The following is a 26,629-nucleotide window of genomic DNA, read 5'->3' on the forward strand; positions in this document are numbered from 1 at the left end:
TTCAGTCCTGTCTTGAGGTGAAGGTAAGTCTGTGAGAGCAGGAGGCTTTTTCAGTAGTGTCACTCTATTCTAATATTACTGCACTGAGCGAGATGGAGGGAGAGGGGACATAGCCACTAACAAACTGAACAGAGAAACTGTCGTACCTGCCTCTTCCTCTTTCCTCCCGCTAGAATGAAGACAAACACTGAATCACTGAAATGAAACCAGTGCATGAAGGATGATGTTGTTTTTTTTTTTAAATGAACTCCAGACTTGAGATATGGACTGAAAAAGCTGCATTAACATTTCAGGCACAATGTGGTCAAATTGTGGTCAAACTATTTCACTTTTAATTTAATTTAATGTTAAATGTAATTTATTTTTTTCCAATTTTTGGGAACAAATAAAACCAAGAAAAAGAAAAAAAAAATCACACAATGATGCCATTTAAAATCAAATGCTTATTTTTTTCTTCCTGATTTATTGTGGGAAAACTAAAGCGAGCTCAGACGTCTGCGGCGGTCTGACGGGGGAGAAATGAATGGGATGTTTGTTTGAATGTGTGTTTGCAGCGACGTGTGAATGAGAAATGCTCATTTTGTGAGTGCGCAAGTATGCAATAGTGCAAATGCCTGTTTCTGTGTATATGTATCAATATGTCTCCATTTTTCCTGTGTCTGATCTTATTTCAGTGACTCAGTAAGGAAGAAATGACATCCATTATTTTTAAAAATTGTCACTTGTATTAATACTATGTAATGTTGGGATTTCAAATGAGGTATTATAAGGGTCACCCATTTCTCTGCCAATCTTATTTCACCTTTTTTTTTTTTTCCTCATTGATCGGAAGCATTTTTTTTTTTCCAATCACACATTTCATATGGGATCCCAGAGCACCACTGTCCTTGTGTTTCATCCCTCTTTTCCTTCGGGGAGGGAGAGATACTGATGCTTCTTTAAAAAGAAAAAAAGACAATTATTTCAACAAATGAAAGAAGAAGAAAAGAAAAACAGGGACTTGACAACATGCTCCATGCTGTTCTTTTAATTTAGTTTGATGAATTTATTGTTATTTTATATCAACAAGAAAAATATCTCTTTTATCGGGTAAGGTTGAATTTTGTGTGGTGATGACTGTGAACATTCACATTTGAAAAGTAAAATGGAAAAAAAATCAAAAGGAATTTATGAAATAAAATAAAAACACAGGATGTGTTGACTTGTTTCATGCTTGCTCTGTAGTTAATTTGTCTATTTCATGTTTTTTTATATATATATTTGTTTTACTACTACTGCAGAGTACAATAATGTGACAAGAATAAATTGACATTTTATTTTCTTTGGTGAAATGTTTATAAATCTATAATCCGACTGGAAAAAAGCCAAAAACAATGCCAGTTACCACTGGAAGATAAGCTACACAAAAGTTATTACAGCATATGAATTTGAGTAAAGGTGAAAAAAAAAAACATACAACTTTTTCTACCTACAAATTACAGCATTCATATGTGAAAAACTTGATCCAAAACTTGCTCTCAGAGAAGATGCACAAGAGCGAGGCAGCTTCTGCACAGAGTTCGATGAAGGTGGCTGTGAAGAGCCACGTCTCTCTGAAAAGTTCAGTTTTTAATCGTTTCTCCACACAAGACGACGATGGTCAAACGAGGAGAGAATCCCAGTCAAAGTCGTCCTGGATCTCCTCGCTGTTGCTGTGCAGACTCTTTAATGGAGGACGCTGTCGTGGTGTCATAGGCTGAGGCTGCATCCCAGCTGAGACAGGAAGAGAAACGTGGACATAAGTTAGTGCAGTGTTGGCTGGAACTTTAGTAGATATCACTTGATGAAAGTAAAAAAAAAAAAAAACACTTCTTGAATGTGACATCCAGATCTTACCAGTCGTGCTTGCAGGTTGTGTTGGCTGCTGTCTTTGAACTCCTTGTCCCTGCATGTGTGGAGCCCTCCGGGGCGGCTGTGCACCACTGGCAGGAGGAACTATGGGAGAGTAGGGTAGGGGTGAGGGATGAGTGAGGCTGGCAAGAGTAGGAGCAGGATTGGTGGTGAACGGTGGGACTTGTAAGGTGTGAGGTACACCGAGGGCTAGTGGGGAGTTATTCCCAGAGGTGATCATGCCTTTCTGAGTGAAGAAGCGGTTCAGAGAGTCACAGAGGGAAGTGAAGAGGGCTGGATCCATGGCCCAGTCGCAGAGCTCCGCCTGGCGCATGCTCTCCAACAGGTCTGGTGACAGAAAGATACATTTCTATCAAAGTTCTCAACAATAATTATGTATAATCTGTCATGAAAAGCAAAAAAAAAAACATCTTAAAGGGTCAATTCACCCCCAAAAAAAGACATTTTCTATTTTAGCCCATGGAGACTCAAAGCATTGAAAATAACATCCAAGATTTAGGCAGCACTGTGTCTTTCGAGGCTGCAACCAAGCAGCAACCTCCATGATACCTATGCAAAACTGCAGTTCCTCAAATGGCCACTTGAGGCTGGCTACAAAATAAGTCAATCTCCGTAAGACCCCATATTAAAATGTCCAACTTCACAGCAGAAATAACCATGTTTACAGCCTGGTACAAAAAACTGTTTTGGTCTCTACTAAGCCTGAATTTCTATATAACCAGTGGCGGACTGGCCATCGGCAGCACCGGGACATTTCCCAGTGGCCTGGCCACACACACACCCTCCTCTCTTTTTGTGAGATACATACACACACACACACACCAAGTTGCGCCCCCGCCCCCCTCCTTCCTCCTCCCACACCTGTAGTTCTTCACCTGTAGTGAGATCAACAGCCCAAGAGGAAAGGTGGAGCAGAGAGGGAGAGGCTTAAAAAGCTAAAAGCACTGGCCACAGATGCAGCGAAGTGCTGTAAAATAACTGACATGTTTGTCAGTAAGGGAGCAGGTGAGAATTGNCGCACACACACACAAGTTGGGCCCCCACCCCCCTCCTCCCTCCTCCCGCACCTGTAGTTCTATATGCTTGAAAAATGGAGTGAGATCAACAGCCCAAGAGGAAAGGTGGAGCAGAGAGGGAGAGGCTTAAAAAGCACTGGCCACAGATGCAACAAAGTGCTGTAAAATAACTGACATGTTTGTCAGTAAGAGAGCAGGTAAGACATGCTGGTGTACAAGTGGTGAGAATTGATTACTGGTTCTTATAAATTAGTTTTTTTTAGATGAGTGAGTGAACGTTGTAACCTTTTCTTTCTTTTTTTTTACTCATTGTGACTATTGTTTCATGTTTTAAATGTCTTTCTCTGTGTGTTTGAAGTTTCCTTATTTAATGTTACAGAGAATAAACCGACACATCTGCAGTGCGCCACCTGTGTACCTCTCACTTGTGGTATCATATTATGGTTGACACAGTGGTCAAATTTATAACTAGTCTGGTACTTGTTACATTAAAAATAGGGTTGGTTTTCGAATTTAGGTGGATGATGGTGTAACCTATTTTATTTCATCTTAAATGTGCAGCCTGCACAATCTATGTGATTTGAGTACAGGTTGTTACAGAACAACAGAAACATTTATTTTGTAGGGGAAAGAAACAGAAAAGGTGTGTGGGCGCATGTGGAGCCTTTGCTTTATTATTTTACACTCTTACATCAGTAGCCGCCCTAACCTAACTCACTCTGCTGTTTTCCGTTAATCGGGTGGTGGTGGCCTGGGATGGTATCAAATGAATTATTGTCCCAGTCTGCCCCTGTATATAACTCACCGGTTAAAATTATATTAAGCCTTAAAGTTATACATAATTCCCAGTGTGCCGTTACAGGTGGCTTGCTTGAGTATTCAGGTGACATTCAGCCTGCCTCAGGTCCACAGATCCACGTCGGTTTTCAGATTAGCCAGGAAGATGGCTGGAGACCACTCTAAGCTTCACAACGGCTCTTCAGAAACTTACAGGTGACATCACGGATAGGACATCCATTCTTTATATTGTCTGTTGCTGCAACTTACAATTATTTTGTATTATGAAATAATTTAATTTTTTCAATAAATTGATCAAAAGCAGCTGTAAAACTACAGAAAATTTGCAGAAAATGCTAAAGCTCATGACAGAAAAGATCCTCAGTAAACAATAACATATGACAAAAATAAAGCATCAAATCTTCATATTTTAGAAGCTGGAATCTGAAAGTTTTAGCTGTTTTGTGATGATTTATCGATAATGTAAAAACAGTTTTTGGCCATCAACTAACTGACTACTAGACTAAGTGTTCTCCTACTTAACAGGCCATAAAATCCAAACTACCCCCAGAGGTAAGCGAGAACATATTTTGTAATTTTGAGGGAAGTGACCTTCTAAACAGCACATACCTGGGTGACCAGAGAGGTCTATGTTTGCCCAGTCTAGACTGCTGGCAATGCGGAAGCTCTCCTTCAGAGAATCTGGATTACTGAACCAGTCAGGCGGCACCACTAAAGGAGGGAGGAAGGTAACTTTAGAAAACAGGTTTTGATACAGTTGAAACATTTCTGGGGTTGATTTGGTAAAGTGAGACTCACTGTGTTGTGGAACGCGCTCTGTCTCAGGAGGGTGTGCAGCTGCTGGAGGTGGGGCAGGTGGTGCAGGGGCAGGGTGGGGGTGAGGAGACAATGGTAGCAGAGTTGGAGTGTGAAGTGGGGTAATGTCACTGCCCAGAACTGGCAGGGGGGCAACATCCGCTGGAAAAATGAAGAAGAAATCACACGTCTAAGCTGTTTATGTGTATGTTTATGTGTTGACGGGCACAAAACACTCAGTACTTACACTGTGAGCCTCCACGCTCACGCATGGTCTTGACAAGGGACTTGAACGATGCGTACAAGTCTGGCAAATTCAGCTCATCGAAGGTGAAACGGAGCGGGAGATCAGTGGAGAAGTTGGATGAGGCGACAGGAACAGGTGGGATGGCGACAGAGGAAGGGACAACAGACACAGAAGTGTGATTCAGTCCTGATGCGGTGCAACCGGACACAGGAGTGCAGGAGAAAGTGGAAACAGAAACAGGCCCTGAGTTTGCAGGAAAGGACAGGGTAGCATCAGAGAAAGACGAAGCCACTGGAGAAGCTGTACACATGCTGGCAGCAGACAGAGGTGTAGCAGAGGGAGTGGGGATGGAAAAAGTGGAGCTGGGAGGAAGGGGAGGTGGGAATGAATTGATGGAGGACATGGGGGTAGTAGGAGGGAGACCAGTGGAGTGAGAGACAGATGGGTGAGGGACAGGGAGATTGGACACTGGGCTTGGTATGAAAGGGGCTGGTTGCTGTGGAGATAAAAAACATCATATTTAAAAAATGCCCAACAAAAGTGGCTGTGATGAAGGGTGGAGAATGTGACTCTACCTTGCATGGTGGAGGAGAGAGGGAGGCAGACTGAGGTGAGTGGATGTTCCCCAGTGACTCTGCCTTAAGGAGCTGGTGGTCTGTGTGGGAGTTTGGTTGTGGTTGATGAGGAGAGGCTCCTCTCTCTGCTCGGGTCATCTGTAACAGCAAAGGTGGAGAAGTTATTAGGATCAGTGTGTCGGATGTAGTAGCTGATTGAACTACCTCGTCCCTGTAGATATAAAAGTTTCATTTTAAGGTAATAAAAACACAATGATTCTTATTTTCAGATGATTATACACTAATGAAAACAGAGGTATGAAAATGTATTCTGTAACTAGAGACCCATAAATATGTCACACTGGACCTTTAAAATCCTGCAGGACAATGAAAGGAGCTAGTAGTAGTTTTTTCCTACAGTGATTCCCATTGTATTTGCTCTGGTTTCAATTTATGCCTCCACCCCAATACAAGTGAATGGTGACTAATGCGAACAATTTCCAAAGATAAATTAGGTTTCATTTGTCATTTCACTGTGGTGGATGTAGAAATCTTAAGGACAGTATAATCTAAAAATCTGGACCAATGAAACCAAAACCAGTATCTGCATGGCTAAATATTTTTAAACACCGCACTTGCCCAGCTGTTCGATTGCATCACCGATATAAAGCAGTGGCTGGCGCAGAACTTTTTGCATCTAAACGACAGCAAAACCGAATACATTGTGTTTGGTTCTCCATCTATCACAAATGTTTTCACCACAAACTCTGGCACTCTGGCCCCGCTGTTTAAAACACAAGTCAAAAACCTTGGTATAATATTTGATAATAGCCTAAAATCTAACAAACAGATCAGCTCTGTCATCAGAACAAGCTTTCTTCAGCTTCATCTGCTGGCAAAAGTAAAATCTTTCCTCAGTCGGCACTCAGCAGGATCTTGAGAGGGCAATCCATGCTTTTATTAGACTTGATTACTGCAATGCCCTTTATGTTGGACTCAGTCAGTCTTCTATTGCTCGTCTCCAACTTGTGCAGAACGCTGCTGCCCAATTTTTAGTGGGCATGTCCAGACGTGAACATATTACCCCTGTGCTGGCGTCACTCCACTGGCTCCCAGTTCATTTTACAATTGATTTTAAACTTCTGTTGTTTGTTTTTAACGGCATTAATGGCTTGGCTCCCCCCTACCTGGCAGAGATTTTAACTTTTCGCAATTGTGGCAGAGCCCTGCGCTCTTCCGGTCAGCTTCTGCTGGAGGCCCCGAGGTCCAGACTTAAACAGTGGGGCGATCGTTCCTTTGCCGCCGCTGCTCCCAGACTATGGAACAATCTGCCCACCGACATTCGCACCACTAGTGATCTCAGCCTTTTTAAATCAAAACTTAAGACACACTTTTTTAGATTAGCGTTTTATTCTGACTAGGTACACATGTTTTTTTTTTTTTTGTATTTTAATTTGACTGTATTTATCTATCTTTGTACCTGTTATGTTTTTGTTTCTATGGCTTTGTTATAAAGCACTTTGGGTACCATCTGGCTAGTGTAAAGGGCTATACAAATAAACTTGATTTGATTTGATTATGAAATATGATTCCCTGGAAGGGTCTCTGAAAACTGGACCCTTGAGTAGGAGTGTTGTGGCAAAACACCACTGGGCACTTCTCCATCACGTCACAGCCACCATGCTGTTTTGGTTTGTTCTCTACGCGACTTTAAACCCCACCAGATTTTTTTGCTCACTTGCTCAGATTGGGTCATTTCTCCTCTTGTTTCTAAATATGTAAATATACTACAAAGTTAAATCGTTTCCCTTCTGGCTTTTCTAACAATCAGAAGTTTGCACAGGTGAACCGACCAGATTCTTTATGCCGTTTGTGTTTCTGACTTCTGTCCAGTTTGCGCTGCTCTGTGCAGATTGACATGGGCTTGTCAATCAAAAATAGAAAAATAGAACAGCAGCATATTCTCTGCGGAGAGTCGCTTCTGGGATGTTTCTGAATTTGACCTGCACTTCCGGTGGGGTTTGAAACATTGACTAAAATCACATCCCTGCCCGGTGGAATTCAGGCATTAAAGGACCAATGTGTAGGATTTAGTGGCATTTAGCAGGGGAGTTGTAGATTGCAACCAACTGGATATCCCTCTCCTTTCAAGAGTGAAAGAGGAACTACAGTGGCAACAAATCTTACAAAAAACATTTAAGGCTCGAGTATTTAGTTTGTTCATTCTGGGCTACTGTAGAAACATGGCAGACTCTGGCTTTTGTAGATATAAAAGGTTCATTCTAAGGTAACAAAAACAAAACAATTCTTATTGTCAGGTGATTATACACTTATGAAAACATAGCTATGAAGATTTATTCTGTAAATAGAGCCTCCTAAATCTGATACACTGGGCCTTTAAGTTTTCTTTTAGCCATCAAAGGTTACAGCTGTCAGGTGAAGTTATTTCAGTAAAATATAGGGATAAAATAGAACATACATCCTGTCTCTCCTCTTCCTCCTCTGGATAGGGACGTTTAAGCGCCCTCACTGGATTCGCCTCTGCGGGTCCATCCATCGTCCAATAGGAACCCTAGAAAAACACAGGACATTTATAGCTTCAGGCTGTTTTAGGCATTTTCTCCATGTCACATGATGCAGACTCTGACAAACAGCACGTTTATTCTTTGAGCATTTTAAAATAAAAAAAGTATTTCACCTTGCCGGGGTCGTTCTGTGGCCGGGGAACTTTCCTGAAGCATTTATTGAGGGACAGATTATGTCGAATGGAGTTCTGTTATGGACACAAACATATAAGATGGTCATGCAAATAATATTAAAATAGTTTACAGATCACTGAACCAACTACTTTTAACATTATTTAGTTCCACTGGATCCACCACACTGATAATATGTCGTTCTCCATTAAAGCTTACTTTCCATCCACGACCAGCTCGGCTGTAGTAGGGGAAAGTTTCACTGATCCAGGTGTAAATGTCATTCAAACTCAACTTCCTCTCAGGTGCAGCTGCTATTGCCATGGCAATGAGGGTAGCATAGCTGTGGGGGGGTTTCCCTTTAGAGTTAGAAGGGGAGGGGTCCGGCACAGAGGGTAGGAAGTCTCCCCTCTCCCTCCCTCTGTCTTTCTTCTTGTCCCTCTCCCCTGCTCCTCCTACTCCTCTTCTTTCTCTTCCCGAGCGCAGGCTGCTGATTCCCAGCTGAGGCAGCCAGTCAATGCTGGTGAGACTAGAGTCCAAGTCAGAGGACATTATCTTCCGTGTCTCTGGCCAGGATCTGTGGGATCAGAAGAGGAAGTGTTTGAATCAACACGTCCTTTTACTCTTTGTTTACTTTGGATACTGTAGACGAAACTACAAACACTATAGTAGATTGCCTTCTGCCTGTAATGTAACACTGTCAACCGTACTGTTCCTGTACTTCCAGCCAGCGTCAGTTACAAACCAGTAAGTTCAGACATAAGACACTCCTTGCTGCTCTGGAAACTATCCATTCACAAGCAACAATACCTTGCATGAATGTAACAGACTTTAAATGTGTCAATCCCACCTACATTTCCCATTTTCAGGAGGAAGAACAGTGACTTGCTTACCTCTGTATTGTAACTCGAGGCCCAAGGCCTTAAAAAGTGTTAATATTTGATGTTGTCATCAGCTGTGCACAACTGCTGACAAACTGCTGTCCGTCCTTCCCTTCAGGTTTCTCTCTTCAGCATGATGATCCCCCCAAGCTTCCAATAACACCTTCGCTTTATGAAAGTTTGTGTAACTTTGGAGAAATATACACAAAAACTTATCGGAGAGCTTCCTTTTTCTCTCCCTCTCTCTCTCTCTCCTTCCCCTCCCTTTCTGGATTCACCAGAATTACGTCACTCTCTCCTCCCCTGTGTGACATCACTCTTTGCACCCGCCTCTCTGAGCTGGTTCCACCTCTTCAGCTTTAAGTGTGCAGCTGTGGGCTCATCAGGATATCAGTACAGAAGAAGTTTAATCTAAAACCACCTTGAAAACATGAATCACAAAAACACAGTGGGGCTAATTTAAAGTAGCAGCATCACTTTATTGAAGTACTTCATCAGGATGTTGGATGCAACAGTGAATTTCTGTACAATGTCTGTCTCCCTACAGGGCGCTGAAGAAGGCGAGGAGGCCGGTGTCAGGGGATGGGTGGGCCAAAAGCTTCTGGATCTGTCAATAAAGTTGAAAGAATATATGTTTGTCACTTTTATTAATTGGCTGGCAGCATATTTAATGAATTAAAACCATTTTGGCATGTTCGGAAGACGTTTTACAACTGAAAAAAAACAATATTTGGATTTATTCGCTGCTCCCTTCAGCACTTTAATATAAGAGCACCTGTAGCCTGTTAGCAATGTCAGATATTTTTTGTAGGTGGTGTATTTTTGGCAGGAGTTGGAGTGGTTGTGGTTGGAGTTTACAGGCAAGCAATTAATTCGCTGACAGCAGCCTGAAGACACGCCAAAATTGTTTTCCTTTGGAGTACACTGCCAGGCTTTTATTTATGACACATCTAAACACAGAGACGTAACTCAGGGGTGTAACAGAGAGTAGGTGTAGTGTGCACCTCCTTGAAGTTGGGGTGTTTAGCATCCTGAACCAGCTGCAGCATAACAGCCTCTGTGGTGGTGAGGTACGCTCCGCTCTGCTTCAGCCGGGACAGAGCAAACAAACGGTCTGTCTGGCTGTGGAAAGAAGTAACACACACACACACATACACACACAGGGATGAATTTTTATTAAACGCAGGTGATAACAACGCTATACAGCTGCAAAAAAACATAGAATACACAGGTACCTTCTGGATGAGACAGCGTCAGCCACAATATGAACCTCCATTCCCTTTTCAAGCAGGTCGTATGCTGTGCACTGTTAAAAAGACAAGCAGAGGCCCTCGTTCATTAACTGATACAGTGGAAACTCTGTGGCACACCAGGAGATTGGTCATTTTTAACTGTGATATTTCTCACAAACATACACGTGCTGATGCTGTATCTTTGATATTTTGAGGCTGTTACAGAAATTCTCTCATTTTTGGAGGGCCACCAATAAAAGTAATTGCTGATTAAAACAATAAAACTTCATGTATGAAAGCATGAGACACAAGCTGTTTGAGCATGATCAGCATTCATTTGCAAACGACAGAAAAGCCAAACAGGGAATCATAACTTGCAACCAAGTTGACTTTCTGTTGTCATTTCAGCATCTAAACTGCAGAGACAATGATGTGGTCTTACCGCAATACAGGCGTGCGCCTCTATCCCACACAGTATAGCCTGCTTGGGGTTCCCCAGGGCCTCCAGCTGCCTCTCCACCTCCTCGATCATCATGGTGAATGAAGTTTTAGCGTAAGCTTTCAGATCTGAGGCTCCCAGCTCTGGTACAGTGGGACCCAAACCTTTAGGGTACTGCTCCGTCAAAATGGGGGGGATGCCCAGAACGCGACTGGCCTGTGAGAGAGAGAGCAAGCACATTTGCTCATTTTTATACTTTTCTATTTGTAAAAATATTAGCACGGGTCTAATTTCTTTGCACATGTTTAATTAAAATTCAGATTTATCTTTTAGGTTCATTTTAATGTATGTTTACTGTGTCTTATGCTGCTACTATCTATCTATCTATCTATCTATCTATCTATCTATCTATCTATCTATCTAAATAGATTTATGTGTGAGGTTCATAAACTGGTATGAGTGAGATAGTTGTTTGTTGATTTTGAGTATTTCTAAGCATGTTCTCTCCTCTCGTGTCAGTGTGGGTTCTCTCCAGGTACTCTGGCTTCTTCCCATGGTCCAAAGACACACACTTAACAGGTTAATTGGAGACTCTAAATTGCCTGTGAGTGTGACTGGTTGTCTGTCTCTATGTGCCCTGCGATAATCTTTTGCGAGTGTACCCCGCATCTCGCCCAAAGTCAGCTGAGATAGTGACCCCGGATGAGGTTAAGATAATGGATGGATAGATAGATGGAGTATTTCCAACCTGGAGCAATCTGGCCGCATTGCTGACAATGTTGGTGAACTGGAAGATGTTGGGTCTGAACTTCTCCTGCATGTCACACAGGAAGAGCACCGTGTCCTTGGTGGAAAGTCTGCCAATGTTTGCCACTGCAGGAACAAAATCACAGGGAAAACATACCATCATTAGAGATACAGAGGCTCAATGATGAGCATTACTGTTGAAACACAGTATGTTATTCACTTGGTGTGATTTCTGTCTGCCCGAGGAGGAAATATATTCTCTTCCTTGCGTGAAATATTTCCTGCATGATGTTGCATTTTCTTAAAAAAACAATGGGAAGCTTTACACAAATGAACTGCAGCGACATTTAAGCGAATTTAAAGATAGAGAAAGTTGAACTTACTGTTGTTTGCCTGAGTGGTCCGATCCTGGAGGAGCAGGAGCAGGAGGAGGAGCAGGAGGAGGAGGAGTGGGTGACAGGTTCAACAGGACTGCAGAGTTCAGCTGTCAGGTTAAACTGTTGTGTCCCATGTGACGCCTCCTGTGTTATTGTAACACAAAACACAGGTTTTTTACTTGCAGGTGTAAGAGAAATAACGTAGCCTATACTGAACTTAAACAACACATCATAAGAGTAACTAAACAGACAACAAATATCTGAACCCGCTATGAAACACTCAGTTACTGTTCAACAAAGTCAAAATAATAACTAACCTAGCACGTAGCAGGAGAAGACACAAGTCCAACAGCCTTTTCCTAGCGGCGCGTTGACCAATAGAATCACAGATCGTCGTGATTGACGTCCCTCTCAGCCAATAGCAGCCCGTGTTCGCCGCCAATCGCCTCGCTACTAGCTCGGGTAGGCTGCGTGGGCGGGGACCAAAACTTAGCCCTGCAGAGTGGTCACCTGAAGATGTCTGACAGCGCAGAGTCCCCGACAGAGACGCAGAAAGAGGATTCACAGCCGCCGACAGACGACTCGACGACTAATGAAGAGAAGAAAAAGAGTAAGAAGGAGTGAATGTGTCGGAAATGTGACTGAATTAACAGATAATACGTGTTTACCAGGACTAGTGCGATGGGAAAACAATTCCGGGTATATGATTGACAGAGACTGTGGCCAATAGGAAGGCTGATTCTTTGCTGTTTAGCCAATCAACGTTTAGCTTTTAACAAGCACTACTACCGGTTTGGGGTATGGCTGAAGCTAATGCTAATATTTATACACAGATACACATTATTATGTTTTATTTTCATGATTTATGAAATATTTCAACCACTGACACCAACAGCAACTACACACGTTACATATAAGATTATTAAAGCGAAGCTAACAAGCCCAAACGGCCCATGAAAGGTTTTGTTTGGGGTTTGAAATAAGCTAAATAAGTCAAATATTCTCCTTTTTTACATTAATATGTGAGACTAAGTTAAGTTTTGCGTGTTATTACCAACCCTAGGATGACTTGCATCAGGCTTAACGAGATTTAATATTCTGTGTCTTTATATTTTAACTAGAACAGTAATCAGATTACAGTAAACTAGTAAACTAAACAAGCCTGCAGACAGATTTGTGACAGTGCATTTGTATGTAACTTTTATTGGTATTTTTTTTTAATTTTCAGATGTTAGTATTGGCCCCCCCAGATTTACTGCACTTCATTGTGTCTATTACATGAGAATAAGATTTTCTGGTCGCTATTCAAACTGATGTATGTACAGGCATTTTGTAAATGTTTGTGTACAATGAAACCCTGAACTACAATTTGAAAAAAACAAAAAACACATGAATTTAATAATGTTAACTAATGTAACTTTCATTTTAAAACTGTAACGTAAATCATGGTAAAGATGTTGTTACGGGAATTTCAAAGAAAAACCCTTAAATAAGGAGGATCGGATTCAAAACATCAAAGGTTAAGTTGAATTTATTGTTCTTGTACAAGAGGAGCGTTTCACAGTGCAACACACTAAAGGGGTTACAGAGAAAAAGGCTCCCTGAGGAGCACTGACAGTTAGTAAATTGTTAACAGACAATTTGCATATATTGCATCTAAACTGTTTTCTTCAACGTATCCCCTTATGAGTATCCAGTATGTCCCCAATCTAGATGTAACCTCTCTGACCTGTCCCTGAATCCCTCTATTTATACATTAACCTGAACTTTATCTTACCCTGCCAGTCTCAGTAAAACGTCAATAAAGGGAAGTGACTTCAAGACATGTGTTGAACAGGAACAAACATCGTATAAATTAAAAACATGTGTGCTGTGTAACCCTAATTTTTATAACAGATGTAGTCTCAGGTTTTCAAATCAAATCAGATTTTATTTGTATAGCACAAAGTACATTTGCCTCGGAGGGCTTTTCAATCTGTACAGGGAGTGACACCCTCTGTCCTTAGACCCTCGGTTCGAGTGAGGAAAAACCTGCCCACAAAAAACCTTTAACATGGAAAAAAAGCTGATGTTTGACGACAGTGAATTGGGAAATTAAAGTGAGACTGTACTAACAACTGTGCAAAGCCAGAGACATGCTTTTTTTTTTACAGCCGTCAGTGGGTTTACCTTGCTGTGTTTAAGTTAGCCTGGTCAGCCTGTGCCACTTTCACTTTGCACTTTCTCCTTTTCTACAGTCGACGTGTTGCTGAAGGCTGTGGGAGACACTCCTATCATGAAGACAAAGAAGTGGGCAGTGGACAGAGGGAGGACGGTTCAGTCCCTGTCTCAGTTCATCTCTCGCTTCCTCAAGCTTGATGCCACTGAACAGCTGGTAAGGATGACACGTTTGTCCACTGGCTTTTTTCATTTCCTCAAATTAATAACGTGGACAGAGGCTTTGAAAAAAAAACATTTCTTTATGTATAACTGCGTCTGTTTTTTTTGTTTTTTGTTTTTTTCCAGTTCATTTATGTTAACCAGTCTTTCGCCCCCTCACCGGATCAAGACGTAGGGGTCCTATTTGATGTGAGTAGGCCTACATATAAACACCTGTTTTAATATCCTGTTCCTGTAGTGTGCTGTTTACTTCCGTGTGTACCTAAGCTCATTTTTGACCTTGGTCAGACAGTATGTGTAACAAAACAGCAGCCACAAATCCATGTACTATTTTTTTTGTGTGTGTGTGCTCTCAGCTGCCTCATCAACAAACAGATGTTTGATTTCCATTCACTAATAAAGACCAAGATGTTGCTGAAGCTCAGAAAAGCTGATAACTGGACCCGACACACAAACCTGTCTCTGTGTACACACAAAAAACACATTTATTCTGTTGTGTTGTTAAGTGTTTTGCTTGTTATATTAATTTTATACCTTTTAATTGAATATTCCTCCATGTTTAAAAAAAATCTCCATGGTTGAAATAAGATTTGAATCAAAAACAGCGCAGAGGCAGCCAATTGAAAACCAAATTGCTGTTTTTCAGTTATATTGTTGGAGGTCTTAAAATCATTTAACTGATTTAAAAACACGTGTCTCTAAAATGTTATTTGACAGATCGGATACTGGTCTGTAGTTAGAAAGCGAGGCATCTAAATTGTTTAGCTTCAGGAGAGGGCTGAACTTGTCGGTCTTAAGGGCAGTAAGGAAAGCACCCATCTGAAGAGAAGAATTCACAATGTAAATATTCATAAAAAATCTATAAACTGTATTGAAAAGAAATGTGAGAATGGGATTTAAGAAACAGATTGCGGGTTTGAATTAAGAAATACCTTTGCCAAACATCTCAGCATCAAACAAACCAAATTTCTCCAGTGTATCTTCGCAAATAAACAAAGGTTCTGAGATTGATATGTTGAGTCATCTGGACCAAGAGACGAGCAGTCGAATACTCACAATAGACGACAAGTTGATTTTCAGTTGACCATTTATTATCAGCGCTGAGGAGATCACATAGAAATATACAGACTTAATACACTTTTAGAAAACCCTTTACATTTCTAGGGACCTCCTATATTGTCACTCTAATCACCCTGATCCTTTACTTGTCCTGGGGTTACAGGGTTACAACACTAATATTCTTGGGCCTCCGACATCATCTGTATCAGATGTGTACATGTCAAACTAATATAGGAATACAAGCACACTTATACACAGGACGTAAAACCTCTTAGTACAAATGCATCCTACCAGAGATATGAACATTCACAGGCTGATATTGACTTACATTTTTATTTCTTAAGCGGACTGCAGTTTCTTCACATTTAGAGTTTGTAGACATGCTGCCAGGTTTTAAGAAAACATCCGGTTTAAACAGTTAAAATGGTATTTTGAGGTTATTCTGGTTGTCGGTTATCAATTTTGAGAAGTGTGCATGTTTAATTAAATTTGTTAGTTGACCATTTAAAAGGCAAAAACATGATGATTATTTTCAGGTGACTATACACTGATGAAAACATAGGTATGCATTATTATTCTATAATAATATTACGTAAATGGAGCCCCCTAAATCTTGCACACTTTTTTAGTTTTCCTTTGCTTTATTTATTCAGAAGCAGAATGTCAGTGTCAAGCCCATCAGTGATTACAAATGTATCTTTTCACCTTTTCAGTCAAATTGTCAGAGACCTTAAAGTATAAAACACTTGATAAGATAAACTTAGTGATGCTTCAGCTGAGGTGATATTTAGAACAAAGTATAAGTAGTCGCTTTGGATAAAAGCATCTGCTCAGTGACTAAATGTAAATGTCTAGTCCAGTCTGGTCAAGTCTCTTTAATGGAGCTTTGACCAGCAGGGGGGGGTAATAAGAGTGACTCTCCATGTTACACATGATTAGACCTTGACCACTGATACTTGTCTTGATAAGCAAAGACCTCAAAGTCCAGAGTCCACAGTAGACTTTTGATCGTCCCACCACTCTGCAGGTCAATATCAACATTTGAACCTGTACGGTCACATCACTCTTCTGCCTTACTGTTTAACCTTTATCTTGTTCTCCTGGTTTGTCTCTTTTTCAGTGTTTTGGCAGCGATGGAAAACTGGTTCTACACTACTGTAAATCTCAAGCCTGGGGTTAAACTGCTCTCTTCAACACTATTTTGAACCTCTCTCTCTTCTCTTCAGTTTGTTCTCCAAACATGCACACAATGTTTTTCTGTATATACATTTTGTAAATAAAATATTCTGACTATGTAAAAGCTTTCCGCTGTTTTTTAAGGTGTCGCATTTGGTATTCAAAAATAAACATTTAACTTATTGGGCACGAGATTTGGCTTTGCACAGCACTGGTGTGCAAAGGGGTAAGTTAGTTTAGTTTTATTCACCTTCTTAGTGTAATAATTGAATTCTTAGTAAAGTTGAGCTTCAAAAGGTTTTGGGAGGTTTAAAAGGACCCACCTTTCAAAAAGAAACAGACCTAGGAAGAGAGGAGGCACTACAGTAACAGATGGACTGAGAGGGATTACATGATTCAGGATGAGTTTGTGACATAAATTCCCAAGAAAGACAGAAAAGAGAGCTGAGTTGTGTGGAGGCACACACACTCGGTCTTGCATCCCTGTCCAACTATTGGCCCGGAGGATTAAAGGGAGGGGACTGCAGCTGGAGAGGTAAGGGTCACTGATGCTCATCCTGAAGGAGGAATACTCATGACAGACACAGAGCGAAATATGAAGAGGGTAGTGACTCAGAGAATCAAGATGGAGCAACTAAAATCAAGTTTTTAAGGAGCTTTTTGATTACCGAGATAACCGAGGATTGTAGGTTTAGAAGATGGCGAAAAAATGACAACTGAAAGTGTGTGTTTGACCTGAAGTACTACAAGGGACAGGAAAAAGATCTTTGGTAGGTACTTGTCTCTGATTATTTTAAAATAACTAGTTTAATCAACTGATGCTTTTATTTGTCATTTATTTTAGTAAGCTTAAAATTTTAGGACTGATCAGGACTATTGACCATTTTTCACTACAGTTATAGACTCTGATTAATAGAGAAAATGGTTAGATGGGGTTTTCAGATATTTTGCTAATGACTGCAGATTACATGAGGCAAATGGGTTTTTAATATCATGTCATGTTTATCACAGAATGCTGTTGAAGTATTTTCAATTTTCTTGTAAGATAACAAAAGTGATGTTGTTCATGCGAGGTCAGTAATTCTGACCAAAATCTATGGATTAGCCTGCATATAACTTGTTGATACTGTAAACTTTCTAATTTATGTTGGTCACACTGTACTGTATGTCTAATATGTTAAAATCAAAGAAGGACAGTAATATTCTTAATTGAGCAGACACTGGAGGAAATAAAGGTGATCATTTCAGGGATATACAGAGTTGGGTGGTGAACTTCAGCTGTGGCATGTTCTCCCCATGTCTGCGTGGGTTGTCTTCGGTTACTCCGGCTTCCTCCCACAGCCCAAACACATGCACTCGACAGGTTAATTGGTGACTCTAAATTGTCCGTAGGTGTAAATGTGAGTGTGAATGGTAGTTTGTCTCTATGTGCCCTGTGATGAACTGGCAAAGTCAGCTGGGATGGGCTCCAGCAGCCCGTGACCCTGATAGAGCCGAAAGAGAATAAGCAAAATGGATGGATGTTGTTGTTCATGCGAGGTGTCAGTAATTATGACAAAATCTAAGGATTAGGCTGAATACAATTTCTTCATGCTGTAAACTTTTTTAAATTTATGTTGGTCACAATGTGCTGTATGATTAATATCTTCAAATCAAGGAAGGGGGGTGATGCTCTTTATTGAGCAGACTTTGGAGGAAATAATGGTGATAAATTCAGGGGATATACAGATTTCAGGTCTGTTGAAAACCATGGACACAAAAGTTTTAGGCCACTTGTGCATTTCAGTTGCATAGAAAATTGAATGAGATCATTTTAATATAAATTAACTAATACACTTGTGAACTAATGTGAAGCAAGTACTAAGATTTATGTAATAGTATGTAGTAATGTTGGGTTTGGGCAAATAAATTGGCTTTATTTATACTGAATGTATAAACCTGGCTACTACTACACTACTGTGTAGTGGAAGCACATTGAGTTTTATTAGTACTACAACATAAATCTTATTACTTTCATTAGTTCATTAGTTAATTTATATTAAAACTAATTAATTCAAATGGATGGAAATTTTCTATGTAATTGAAATTCCAAAGTCCTGCATTTTGGCCTGATGATGAAATATTTTTGGGTGTACTTCAGATATCACATAAAGAAGACACTTTTATTCTTTGTACACTGTAAACATTGCACATACTTTATAAATCTTTATACAGTCATTTAAAATATAAAATATAGCCACAATCATCTCATCTCAGGGCATCCATTAGGTTAAATGTATNCTACTACACTACTGTGTAGTGGAAGCACATTGAGTTTTATTAGTACTATAACATAAGACTTATTACTTTCATTAGTTCATTAGTTAATTTTTATTAAAACTAATTAATTAAAATGGATGGACATTTTCTATGTAATTGAAATACCAAAGTCCTACATTTTGGCCTGATGATGAAATATTTTTGGGTGTACTTCAGATATCACATAAAGAAGACACTTTTATTCTTTGTACACTGTAAACATTGCACATACTTTATAAATCTTTATACAGTCATTTAAAATATAAAATATAGCCACAATCATCTCATCTCAGGGCATCCATTAGGTTAAATGTATTTCCTTTCCCCCCCAGAGTTGTAACTTTATGTATTTTTGTTAACATCATCAGATACAGACACCACCATGGGTCATGTAGATCAGAGTTTGTGCTTCATTTACTTCATTTCACTAATGTCCTGTTGTATTTCAGGGGCTGTGGGCTGACAGGGAGACGTTGCATGAGAAAGAGAGAGAGACAGCAGATATGGTCAGAATACACTTCACACTAAAACACACCTAACACAAACAGATTAAAGCAGATTATCAGGGATTACTAGTAAAAATTTCATTCAGATCTGTGTCTTATCCATAATTTAATCATACAAACATAATCTCTTGTTTTTGCTCCTACAGAGGGTTCAGCGGTGGAGCTCATAATGAGGGGCAGGGTCAGACCTGAGTGTGTTAATCAGCAAGCAGGGAGATATTAGCCTGGGTCACAGGATAACACACACGTTACTTATTCTTCCATAACTTGTCCTTATAAAGACAGCTGGAGTTCTTATGTGACCTCGGGCAGTTTTAAGACTCTTACTGACTTAAGGAACATTCAGCAAAGTTACATGACACCATATGGACACCCTGGTTTTAACATTTTATTTCACTTTCTTGCCTGGTCTCTTAGTGACGAAATCTAGACGTGACCTTATGTTACAATCACACTGATCTACAAGTGAGATCAGGGGATGTATGGCTGCATCATTCATCACAGGGATCAATAGCAGGATATCACATTAAACCTGTCTGGCCAGCTCACTGTTATGTCCGTGCATCCCACTGTTTTCTCCTACTGTGAACCACCGTCCACCTAAATCCCTTCTTGTTCATTTTTCTGGTCCCATCTGTCCTTTCCCACGTGTATCAACTTCATCGCAACTTATCCCGCTCCCTCCCCTCTCATTCTCTTTATCTTCCTCTCTTTTAATCACGCTGACTTTACAGTATCGCTTTGTCATCTGTGTTTTGTCATCTTCTGCCTGTATTATTACATCACATTCATCTTTGCTTTCCATCTAAACCTGGCATCTCATCACCTTTTAAAACCACCCTAAAGCATCTGTCCTGCCCTCTCGGCTCCATCTGTGACTGCAGTCGTACCTTCTGTCCTGTTTGTCCTATACCCACGTGTCACATCCCCCCCTCTCTCTTTCTCTCTCTGGCCTCCCCCTGCCTCCCTTCTTCTCCTGTGTGGCCATGCTGGAGCGTATGTCCCGTCGCTCTCGCTCCCTGCTCTCCCTGACCTTGACCACTCTGGCTCTGGCCCTCTCCATCTTGGCTCTCTGCACCTCTTACTGGTGTGAGGGCACCCACAAGGTGGTCAAACCTCTCTGCCTGTCGCCTGTCAAAATGAAGAACTGTGGGCAGAACAACAGCGAGCCTTACACCACAGGTATGACATGTTTTTTTTTCTTTTTTTTTGTCTTTCACCCCTCCACATCAAGAGGTGTTTTGTGCAGCATTATTGTGCTCCCTGCTCCTTTATTATTTCTGTGGCTTAGATTGGTCTTGTACTGTGGACAACAAATTTGTCTACATAATTAATATCCACTTATCAAGTTGCACCTCCCTATTCATGTTGATTTCAACAGAGCATTTAAGTTTGCAAGTAAGATGGAGAGGTTCAGTTACTGTTCAGCTAAACACTGCAATGAGCAAAATGCTTGAACAAAAACACTTATATGATCTCATAAGCATCCACATTGCATGGATTTTTGAGGTGTAACTAACTACTAACAAACATTAAAGTGTTGTAGCCAGTTAAGATGGAGCTATTTGGGGGATTTTTATCTAGAATATTAATCTGCAAAGTAACCAGAAAAGATCCCAGTCAACCAAATTTAGTGGAATCGAAAGTACATTAATTCCCTCTGAAATGAAGTGAAGGAGGTATAATTAAGTACATGTACAAGTTTCCCAGTTCCAACAGGAGTGTTTCAGAACAAAAAGGCCTAAAGCGGAATAAGAAAGTTTCCCTCCTGTCGGTTAAGAACGAGTGGATAAAGCCACAGCGGAGCACATGAACAGACAGTATCTACACAAAAGTGGCCAGCTGAATGATCTCGATATGTGTTGCAACACGTTCTCAGGCATGTAGCAATTTGTTGTAAACACTACCAGTTCATGGATTCATCCCAGCTGACGTCAACAGTCGTGATGTTTTTTTGTTTTTTTCACATGAGGCGTCTGAGTCAGGCAGAATTTGAACGTTGAAACATTGTTACTGACGCGGTACCACCCATCATAGTCAGAGGTTAGGTTAGACCAATACTCTCAGCAGCAGCTCATTGTTTTAAGATGCTTTAAGAAACATGACTTTAGTTAATTCCAGTGGTCTGTGTAATTGTCTCAGGATGTTATGTACTACTACTAAAAATCTGCACAATCAAAACTTTGATTTTTTTTTATTTTTAGTTTTCAACTGTGTTTCACAGCTTTTATCAGCAGACTCTATTAAGTAAAGCAGATCAGGTGCAGATTTTGGTCACTGGCTTTCAAATGGGAATAGTAAGCACCTGCTAGGTGTACCACGTAAAAAACCAGGATCAGAAACAGGTTTATTTATGGGGGCATAACAAAGATTAAGTAAAATATAAAGTGGATACTTAGTTTGTATACATACAGTAGTATGTCACTCGTTTAAGTGTCTCTGCATATGATCATTTTGTTCTTGTGTATCACCTCATAAGTCTTAAGTCTAAGATATAAAATGAAGCTCTCAGACATTAACTTTTTGGCCATGACCCCTGAACCTGATTACACAAGTACTCAATTTCACGATTTTTGACGCTGCATAACAACCAATACCTCAAATTCATCTGACTGGATAAACTGACAGGCTTCTCCCCCCCTGCTGAAAACTGATTGTTGCTGCTTTGATGTTTTTTTAATCTCTTTTTGCCCATACCTTAGTCCCACAGTGAACTTAATTATGGCTTAGTATTAATCTGTGGGGTGTGAGGGTAGCTCCCAAAGGTTTATTCATCCACGGAAGAAAGGTTTACACTGCCTGCTGCCTGGTTTTTAAATTCTCAACAGATATGCGTAATCCACACTGGGATTAACAGTTCTTACTGCATAAAGGAATCAAATTTGATCACTACATGTACTTTGTGTACTTGTACAGAAAGATCTACCTTTACAGTGGTGGATTTAACTCTCCCTTATGCTTCCAAACCAGATTTACATGTGACACTGTGAAAAACACAGAGGCGTGTTACTTTTGAAGCAGTGGTGTGATTAACAGATTATTCATAACTCTGAAACACAAAGTCTTTTTTTCACATTTTCAACCGGACCGTCAATAATTCCTCGCCAACACACATCTGCATGCAAAGTGTGCATTTATTTTGATACGTTACATTTTTAATAATGGAAAATATTCAGTCAAAGATCCTTTTAGATGTTTGTTAGGCCTGAGTGCATTTGCAGTATGCACTTCTCCATTTGTACATCTGCCTGTTTGCACATGCAAGTACTGTGTTTGCTTGATAAGACAGGTTTCCGCCCATACACGTACATTTATGGAAAATAACTGTTTTTTTAAAAAACTGTATACAGAACTCATGAGGGTACCTTTACATTCAAACTGTGTAAGCTAATTTACAGAAAATAACTCAACATTATTACAGTCGTTTTCTGTTTTTTAAAATTGTCTACAAATCTTTGTAGACTTAAAGACATTATATGTAAATTAATAACTGTAAACAAACTGTTATTTTAAGTATTCTGCCATTAATGACAAATTACATTAAGTTATTTCTCATTTTTGTGCAGAATAAATTACTATATTATTTATACAGTATTTCTTCTGCTTTCTTAAATCACACACAAATGTATGTAAAATGACAATAATGATCTGAAATTAAATATGTAGCTTATTACTAATCATATCTTATCCATACCCCTGTAATTGTAATTTTAAGGCAAATCTTATTAATTAATGTGTACTTTTATTCTAACTACAAACTTTTTTCATTAAATCAAACATAATACATACAAAGTACAAAGCTGCAGTGCTCTCTTGAGGTTAAAAGTAAAAGCACATACGTGTTATCGAATAGGACAAAGGTAAAATGAGTAAGAGAAAAGTCCGTAAAACTATGCATTCCACTGCCTTAATTAGTATCATTGGTAACATCTGTGCTGAGCCTACTATGTCATGACAAAATGGCCGTTGCTTTGCAGAATATAGATAGTCTCTAGATTTGTGTGAGTATGAATGCGTTGGTGCCTCTGTGAACAGATGGCCCACCTTGCTCCTGCAACTAACGCCGTCCTCCAAAACTGGACCTAAAACACTCATCTCATTATCGTCCTGCTGTGTTGTCTCACAGAGAGTCCCACTCAGAACCCCTTCAACCGCACACTGTCTCCAGCCAGGAGGGACGAGCTGGCCAAGATCAAACAAAGGCAGCTGGCCAACGCGGTACACTACATCTGGGAGACGGGAGAAGACAAGTTTGCTTTTAGATATTTCCACACAGGTTTCTGGGAAAGCTGTGAGAAACACAACGATGGTGAGACCACAAAACACACATCCAATCACCAAAGCACACTTGGTCCCAATATTAGTTATACTGTTGTAGTGGTATAGCTATATTTTCATTGATTGGTTCAGCTCTCTTTATGTGTAATTTTGTTGGCAGGGGAGAAATGTCGAAGCTTTATAGATCTAACGCCTGGAGAAACACAAGGTTAGTTATGCGTCAGTCCTGTGTCAAAATATGAAAAAACATGAAATTATGATTTTAAATATTTTTCCTCTACAGATGCATGAATTGTTTATACATTTTCAAATGTTGCAGGTGTGCTCTGGCTGTCAGTTATTTCAGAGTTCACATACATCGGTCTGCTGGGGATGGGCTTCTTGCTGATGTGGTTGGAAGTCTTATGTTCCCATAAAGAGATGCACTCGCTAAAAATCAATGCTTATGCCGCTATCTGTACTGTGCTATCAGGTGAGATCTTCATATAATATTCTCAATTTGCATGTTCACCTTTGTTTTTCTAGACTTAGTTATCAGATTTGTTCTGCCTGTCATCCCACATGTAGGTCTTCTTGGGATGGTAGCCCATATGATGTACACCACAGTGTTTCAGATGACAGTCATTGTGGGCCCCAAAGACTGGAGGCCTCAAACCTGGGACTACGGCTGGTCATTCGCGTAGGTGGCTGTACCTGAACTATTCAAACACGTACAAAGAAATAACTGTCCCTCTTTGCTTCAGTTATTCTGTGTCTTCTCTGTTCCCAGTCTCGCCTGGGTGTCCTTCAGTTGCTGTATGGGTGCCGCTGTGGTCACACTCAACTCCTACACGAAGACCATCATTGAGCTCCGTCGCAGACAGAGGCTCCGTTTGGATGAAGCAAGAGCCGCCACTCATGCTCCTTCCTATGACGAGGTTGTCCCAGGTGGCGGGCTCTACTCTGTCAGTGGCCTGTTGCAGTGTCCAGGTGGCATGATTGATGTAGCGTGGGCCCCAAATGGCAGCGTGGTTGGAGTGGGAAATGGGGATGTACCGACACTGGTTTTAGTAGGAGGTTGTGGGCCAGAGGGGTGTGAAGACTGTGAGAGAGAGATAGATCAGATGGATGAAGCAATGGACCAAGTTGATTCACCTTGTTAGGGGATCATAAATATCCGTCAACTGAAAGAGCTGAAAGACTGTCGCTGCGCTGGAGAAGGATCAACGTGAACAAACACATCCTGGTCTTCTTTTCTTCCACTTTGACTTTCAGTGAAGTTGGGACAAAACTTCTTCCGCTTGTACGCCACGTATCAAAGACTACAATGTATGTATAGGTCACACTGACATGCATGTTTTCTAGGTATTCCTCAGTGCCTCGTGGTAGGAAAGTAAACGCATGTCTGTATATGTAAATGCATAGAAATGCATATATTATTTCATTGTTTATATATTAACATGCAATGTATCAGGACGACAGTTATAAACTGGATGGATTGTGTTCTCCTGTTGATACCTAAACAGAACAGCCTGTCCTTTAGAGTAAATGTACAATATATTCTCATTTATTTGAGCAGGACATCAAACAGCATGCTCGTCTCTCGCTTGTGACAAACTTATGACAGATACAGCATTTTGATGCATTGCATGTAGCTACGACAAGCTCTCTCTCTCTCTTTCTGCAGATGCACAAACAAACCCATAAGATAGACGCATCGAGATAGAAAGATTACAGAGATTTTGAAAAGTCTGCTCTCTGATGTTGAACAGAAGATTATGTGTAAACCAGTAATCCCAAGTTGGACGGAAAGAAGGAGGAACAGAGTGAGGAGAGATGGTAGGCATGAAAGTCTGTATGAAAGTTGGAAAGAAATGCAGAGACAAACAATCTGCCCAGCGAGAACACTTTCAGGGAAACGTTTGTTTTTAAACATTCTGATATTTAATGTGCTTAAATGAATTTCTAAAGCTAAATAATTGTATCTACATTTACCTTAAATGTCTGGGATAATCCTGGATTTGCTGTCTGGATAAATACAATTGAGAAGTTAAGACCTAAACCACCAGTATTATATCGTTTAGGTATGTGTCTAGGTCACAGGAGAATTTATTGTTTTTTTGGGGAAAGATAAAAAAAATCCATATTCAAAGCACAGATGTATGAGAAAACCTTTAATTTATTATACAGTTAATAAAGTACAACACTTGAGAGCTACGTCCTCCATTAAGACATTTCCAGAGGCTGAATTTCATTTGAATCATTTAAGCAGTTAACAATGGGTCAGTATTTATCAGAGATGTTCTTTATACAGTATCTAAATTATATATTGCATTATCATCTTCTTTTTTTAGCTTTACGTGTTTTGACTTTTCACTATGCCGCTATGATATATGATCTAAAATAATTTACAAACATTGATAAAACAACAATAAAACATGACAGAAACGAGAACTTACGGAAAAGTTAGTTGCAACCAAGACACTGCAGAGAAGACTATTTACACAGGAGGGGAGGAGAAAGTACGTGAGGCTGGGAGGAGGAAAAAATTAGTAGTTTAAAAGAAAAGGAAAGAGTCTAATGAGAGGAAGAAGGAGAGGGAATGAAACAGAGTTTATTGTTTGATCGGTTCATAGTGGATAAGACGCATTGCATTCTCGTTTTCGATCACTCCTTTGATGAACTCTCCTTCAGCCAGTCGCTCTATGAGGAAGGGGGGGAGAGAAAGAGATGTTACAGTTGGAAGAAAATGGTAAACAAGATTTACAGCATGGAGTTAGGGGTTAAGATGAGGCTGAATAATGACTCTAAGATAATCTAAGAAATCCGGTCTTATCTCCTGTGTGTGTGTGACAGTAGCATGCAATGGAGTCGCTTGAGGTTTCATGGTTTATGGCTGGTACATACATAATAAAGCTTGCATGACACAAGTGATGCTGTAACAAGGGGGATGTGACCCCAGGTGGACTGTATTATTATTAAGCCAAACATCTGATTGTAAAATGCAATCTTCGCTACAGGATGTCAGAACAGCTGCTGAGGAAAGGTAGTAGGAGCTTAAGAAGTACACAGCGGTAAGAACACAATGACTTGTCGTGGATGGCGGGTGCACAGTGTTTATGCACATGTGCTGCATGTGTGTTACTTCACTCACCGTTGTCTCGCTTTTCAAAGTAAGACCACAGCTTGTTGGCTCTCTTCTCGGGTGTGTTCTCATCCTCTGGTAGCTTGCTCTGCTCCTCCTTGGGGATCAGCTTAAATATGGCCTGAGAGGGGGGGGGG

At 40.3% G+C, this 26,629-nt stretch overlaps 5 protein-coding genes across 7 annotated transcripts in view; 2 read left to right on the top strand and 3 right to left on the bottom strand.

Moving 5' to 3' along the window:
- foxj2 (forkhead box J2) lies at positions 1 to 9,165 on the bottom strand. Of its 2 annotated transcripts, XM_019260272.2 has the most exons (11): positions 8,890 to 9,165; positions 8,216 to 8,573; positions 7,999 to 8,073; positions 7,780 to 7,872; positions 5,322 to 5,459; positions 4,747 to 5,242; positions 4,503 to 4,661; positions 4,314 to 4,415; positions 2,113 to 2,217; positions 1,876 to 1,974; positions 1 to 1,752 (listed from the first exon to the last, which is right to left on the bottom strand). In XM_019260272.2, exons 2-11 carry the CDS (start codon positions 8,546 to 8,548, stop codon positions 1,640 to 1,642), a joined length of 1,713 nt encoding a protein of 570 aa, XP_019115817.2. In that variant the 5' UTR covers positions 8,549 to 8,573; positions 8,890 to 9,165; the 3' UTR covers positions 1 to 1,639. The 2 variants fall into 2 exon arrangements, with proteins under 2 accessions (XP_019115817.2, XP_010748643.3); XM_010750341.3 differs by having other exon boundaries at positions 1,876 to 2,217.
- Positions 9,166 to 9,332: 167 nt separating this feature from the next.
- On the bottom strand, positions 9,333 to 12,110 carry isoc2 (isochorismatase domain containing 2). Of its 2 annotated transcripts, none has more exons than XM_019260267.2 (7): positions 11,990 to 12,110; positions 11,682 to 11,816; positions 11,297 to 11,421; positions 10,552 to 10,764; positions 10,113 to 10,183; positions 9,882 to 9,999; positions 9,333 to 9,484 (listed from the first exon to the last, which is right to left on the bottom strand). In XM_019260267.2, coding segments are annotated over exons 2-7 (594 nt in total). In that variant the 5' UTR covers positions 11,683 to 11,816; positions 11,990 to 12,110; the 3' UTR covers positions 9,333 to 9,418. The 2 variants fall into 2 exon arrangements, with proteins under 2 accessions (XP_019115812.1, XP_010748642.1); XM_010750340.3 differs by having other exon boundaries at positions 11,679 to 11,816.
- Positions 12,111 to 12,120: 10 nt separating this feature from the next.
- Positions 12,121 to 16,405, top strand: atg12 (ATG12 autophagy related 12 homolog (S. cerevisiae)). Its single transcript, XM_027286876.1, has 4 exons — positions 12,121 to 12,282; positions 13,910 to 14,046; positions 14,178 to 14,240; positions 16,231 to 16,405. Exons 1-4 carry the CDS (start codon positions 12,189 to 12,191, stop codon positions 16,288 to 16,290), a joined length of 354 nt encoding a protein of 117 aa, XP_027142677.1. The 5' UTR covers positions 12,121 to 12,188; the 3' UTR covers positions 16,291 to 16,405.
- Positions 16,406 to 19,553: 3,148 nt separating this feature from the next.
- LOC104929800 (germ cell-specific gene 1-like protein) lies at positions 19,554 to 25,398 on the top strand. Its single transcript, XM_010744414.3, has 6 exons — positions 19,554 to 20,272; positions 23,217 to 23,399; positions 23,529 to 23,576; positions 23,688 to 23,840; positions 23,936 to 24,047; positions 24,138 to 25,398. The coding sequence occupies exons 1-6, from the start codon at positions 20,077 to 20,079 to the stop codon at positions 24,508 to 24,510; spliced, it is 1,065 nt and encodes a 354-aa protein (XP_010742716.1). The 5' UTR covers positions 19,554 to 20,076; the 3' UTR covers positions 24,511 to 25,398.
- Positions 25,399 to 25,506: 108 nt separating this feature from the next.
- The window catches only part of rcvrn2 (recoverin 2), a 5,487-nt gene continuing 4,364 nt past the window's right edge, over positions 25,507 to 26,629 (bottom strand). Inside the window, exons 3-4 of the mRNA XM_010744406.3 lie at positions 26,502 to 26,613; positions 25,507 to 26,050 (exon numbers count right to left, since the gene is read on the bottom strand). Coding sequence (XP_010742708.1) covers positions 25,962 to 26,050; positions 26,502 to 26,613 — 201 coding nt within the window. The 3' untranslated portion in view covers positions 25,507 to 25,961. The remainder of the gene's footprint in view (positions 26,051 to 26,501; positions 26,614 to 26,629) is intronic.

The sequence above is a fragment of the Larimichthys crocea genome, chromosome XIII, assembly GCF_000972845.2.
Source record: "Larimichthys crocea isolate SSNF chromosome XIII, L_crocea_2.0, whole genome shotgun sequence".
Classification (NCBI taxonomy): Eukaryota; Metazoa; Chordata; class Actinopteri; family Sciaenidae; genus Larimichthys; species Larimichthys crocea.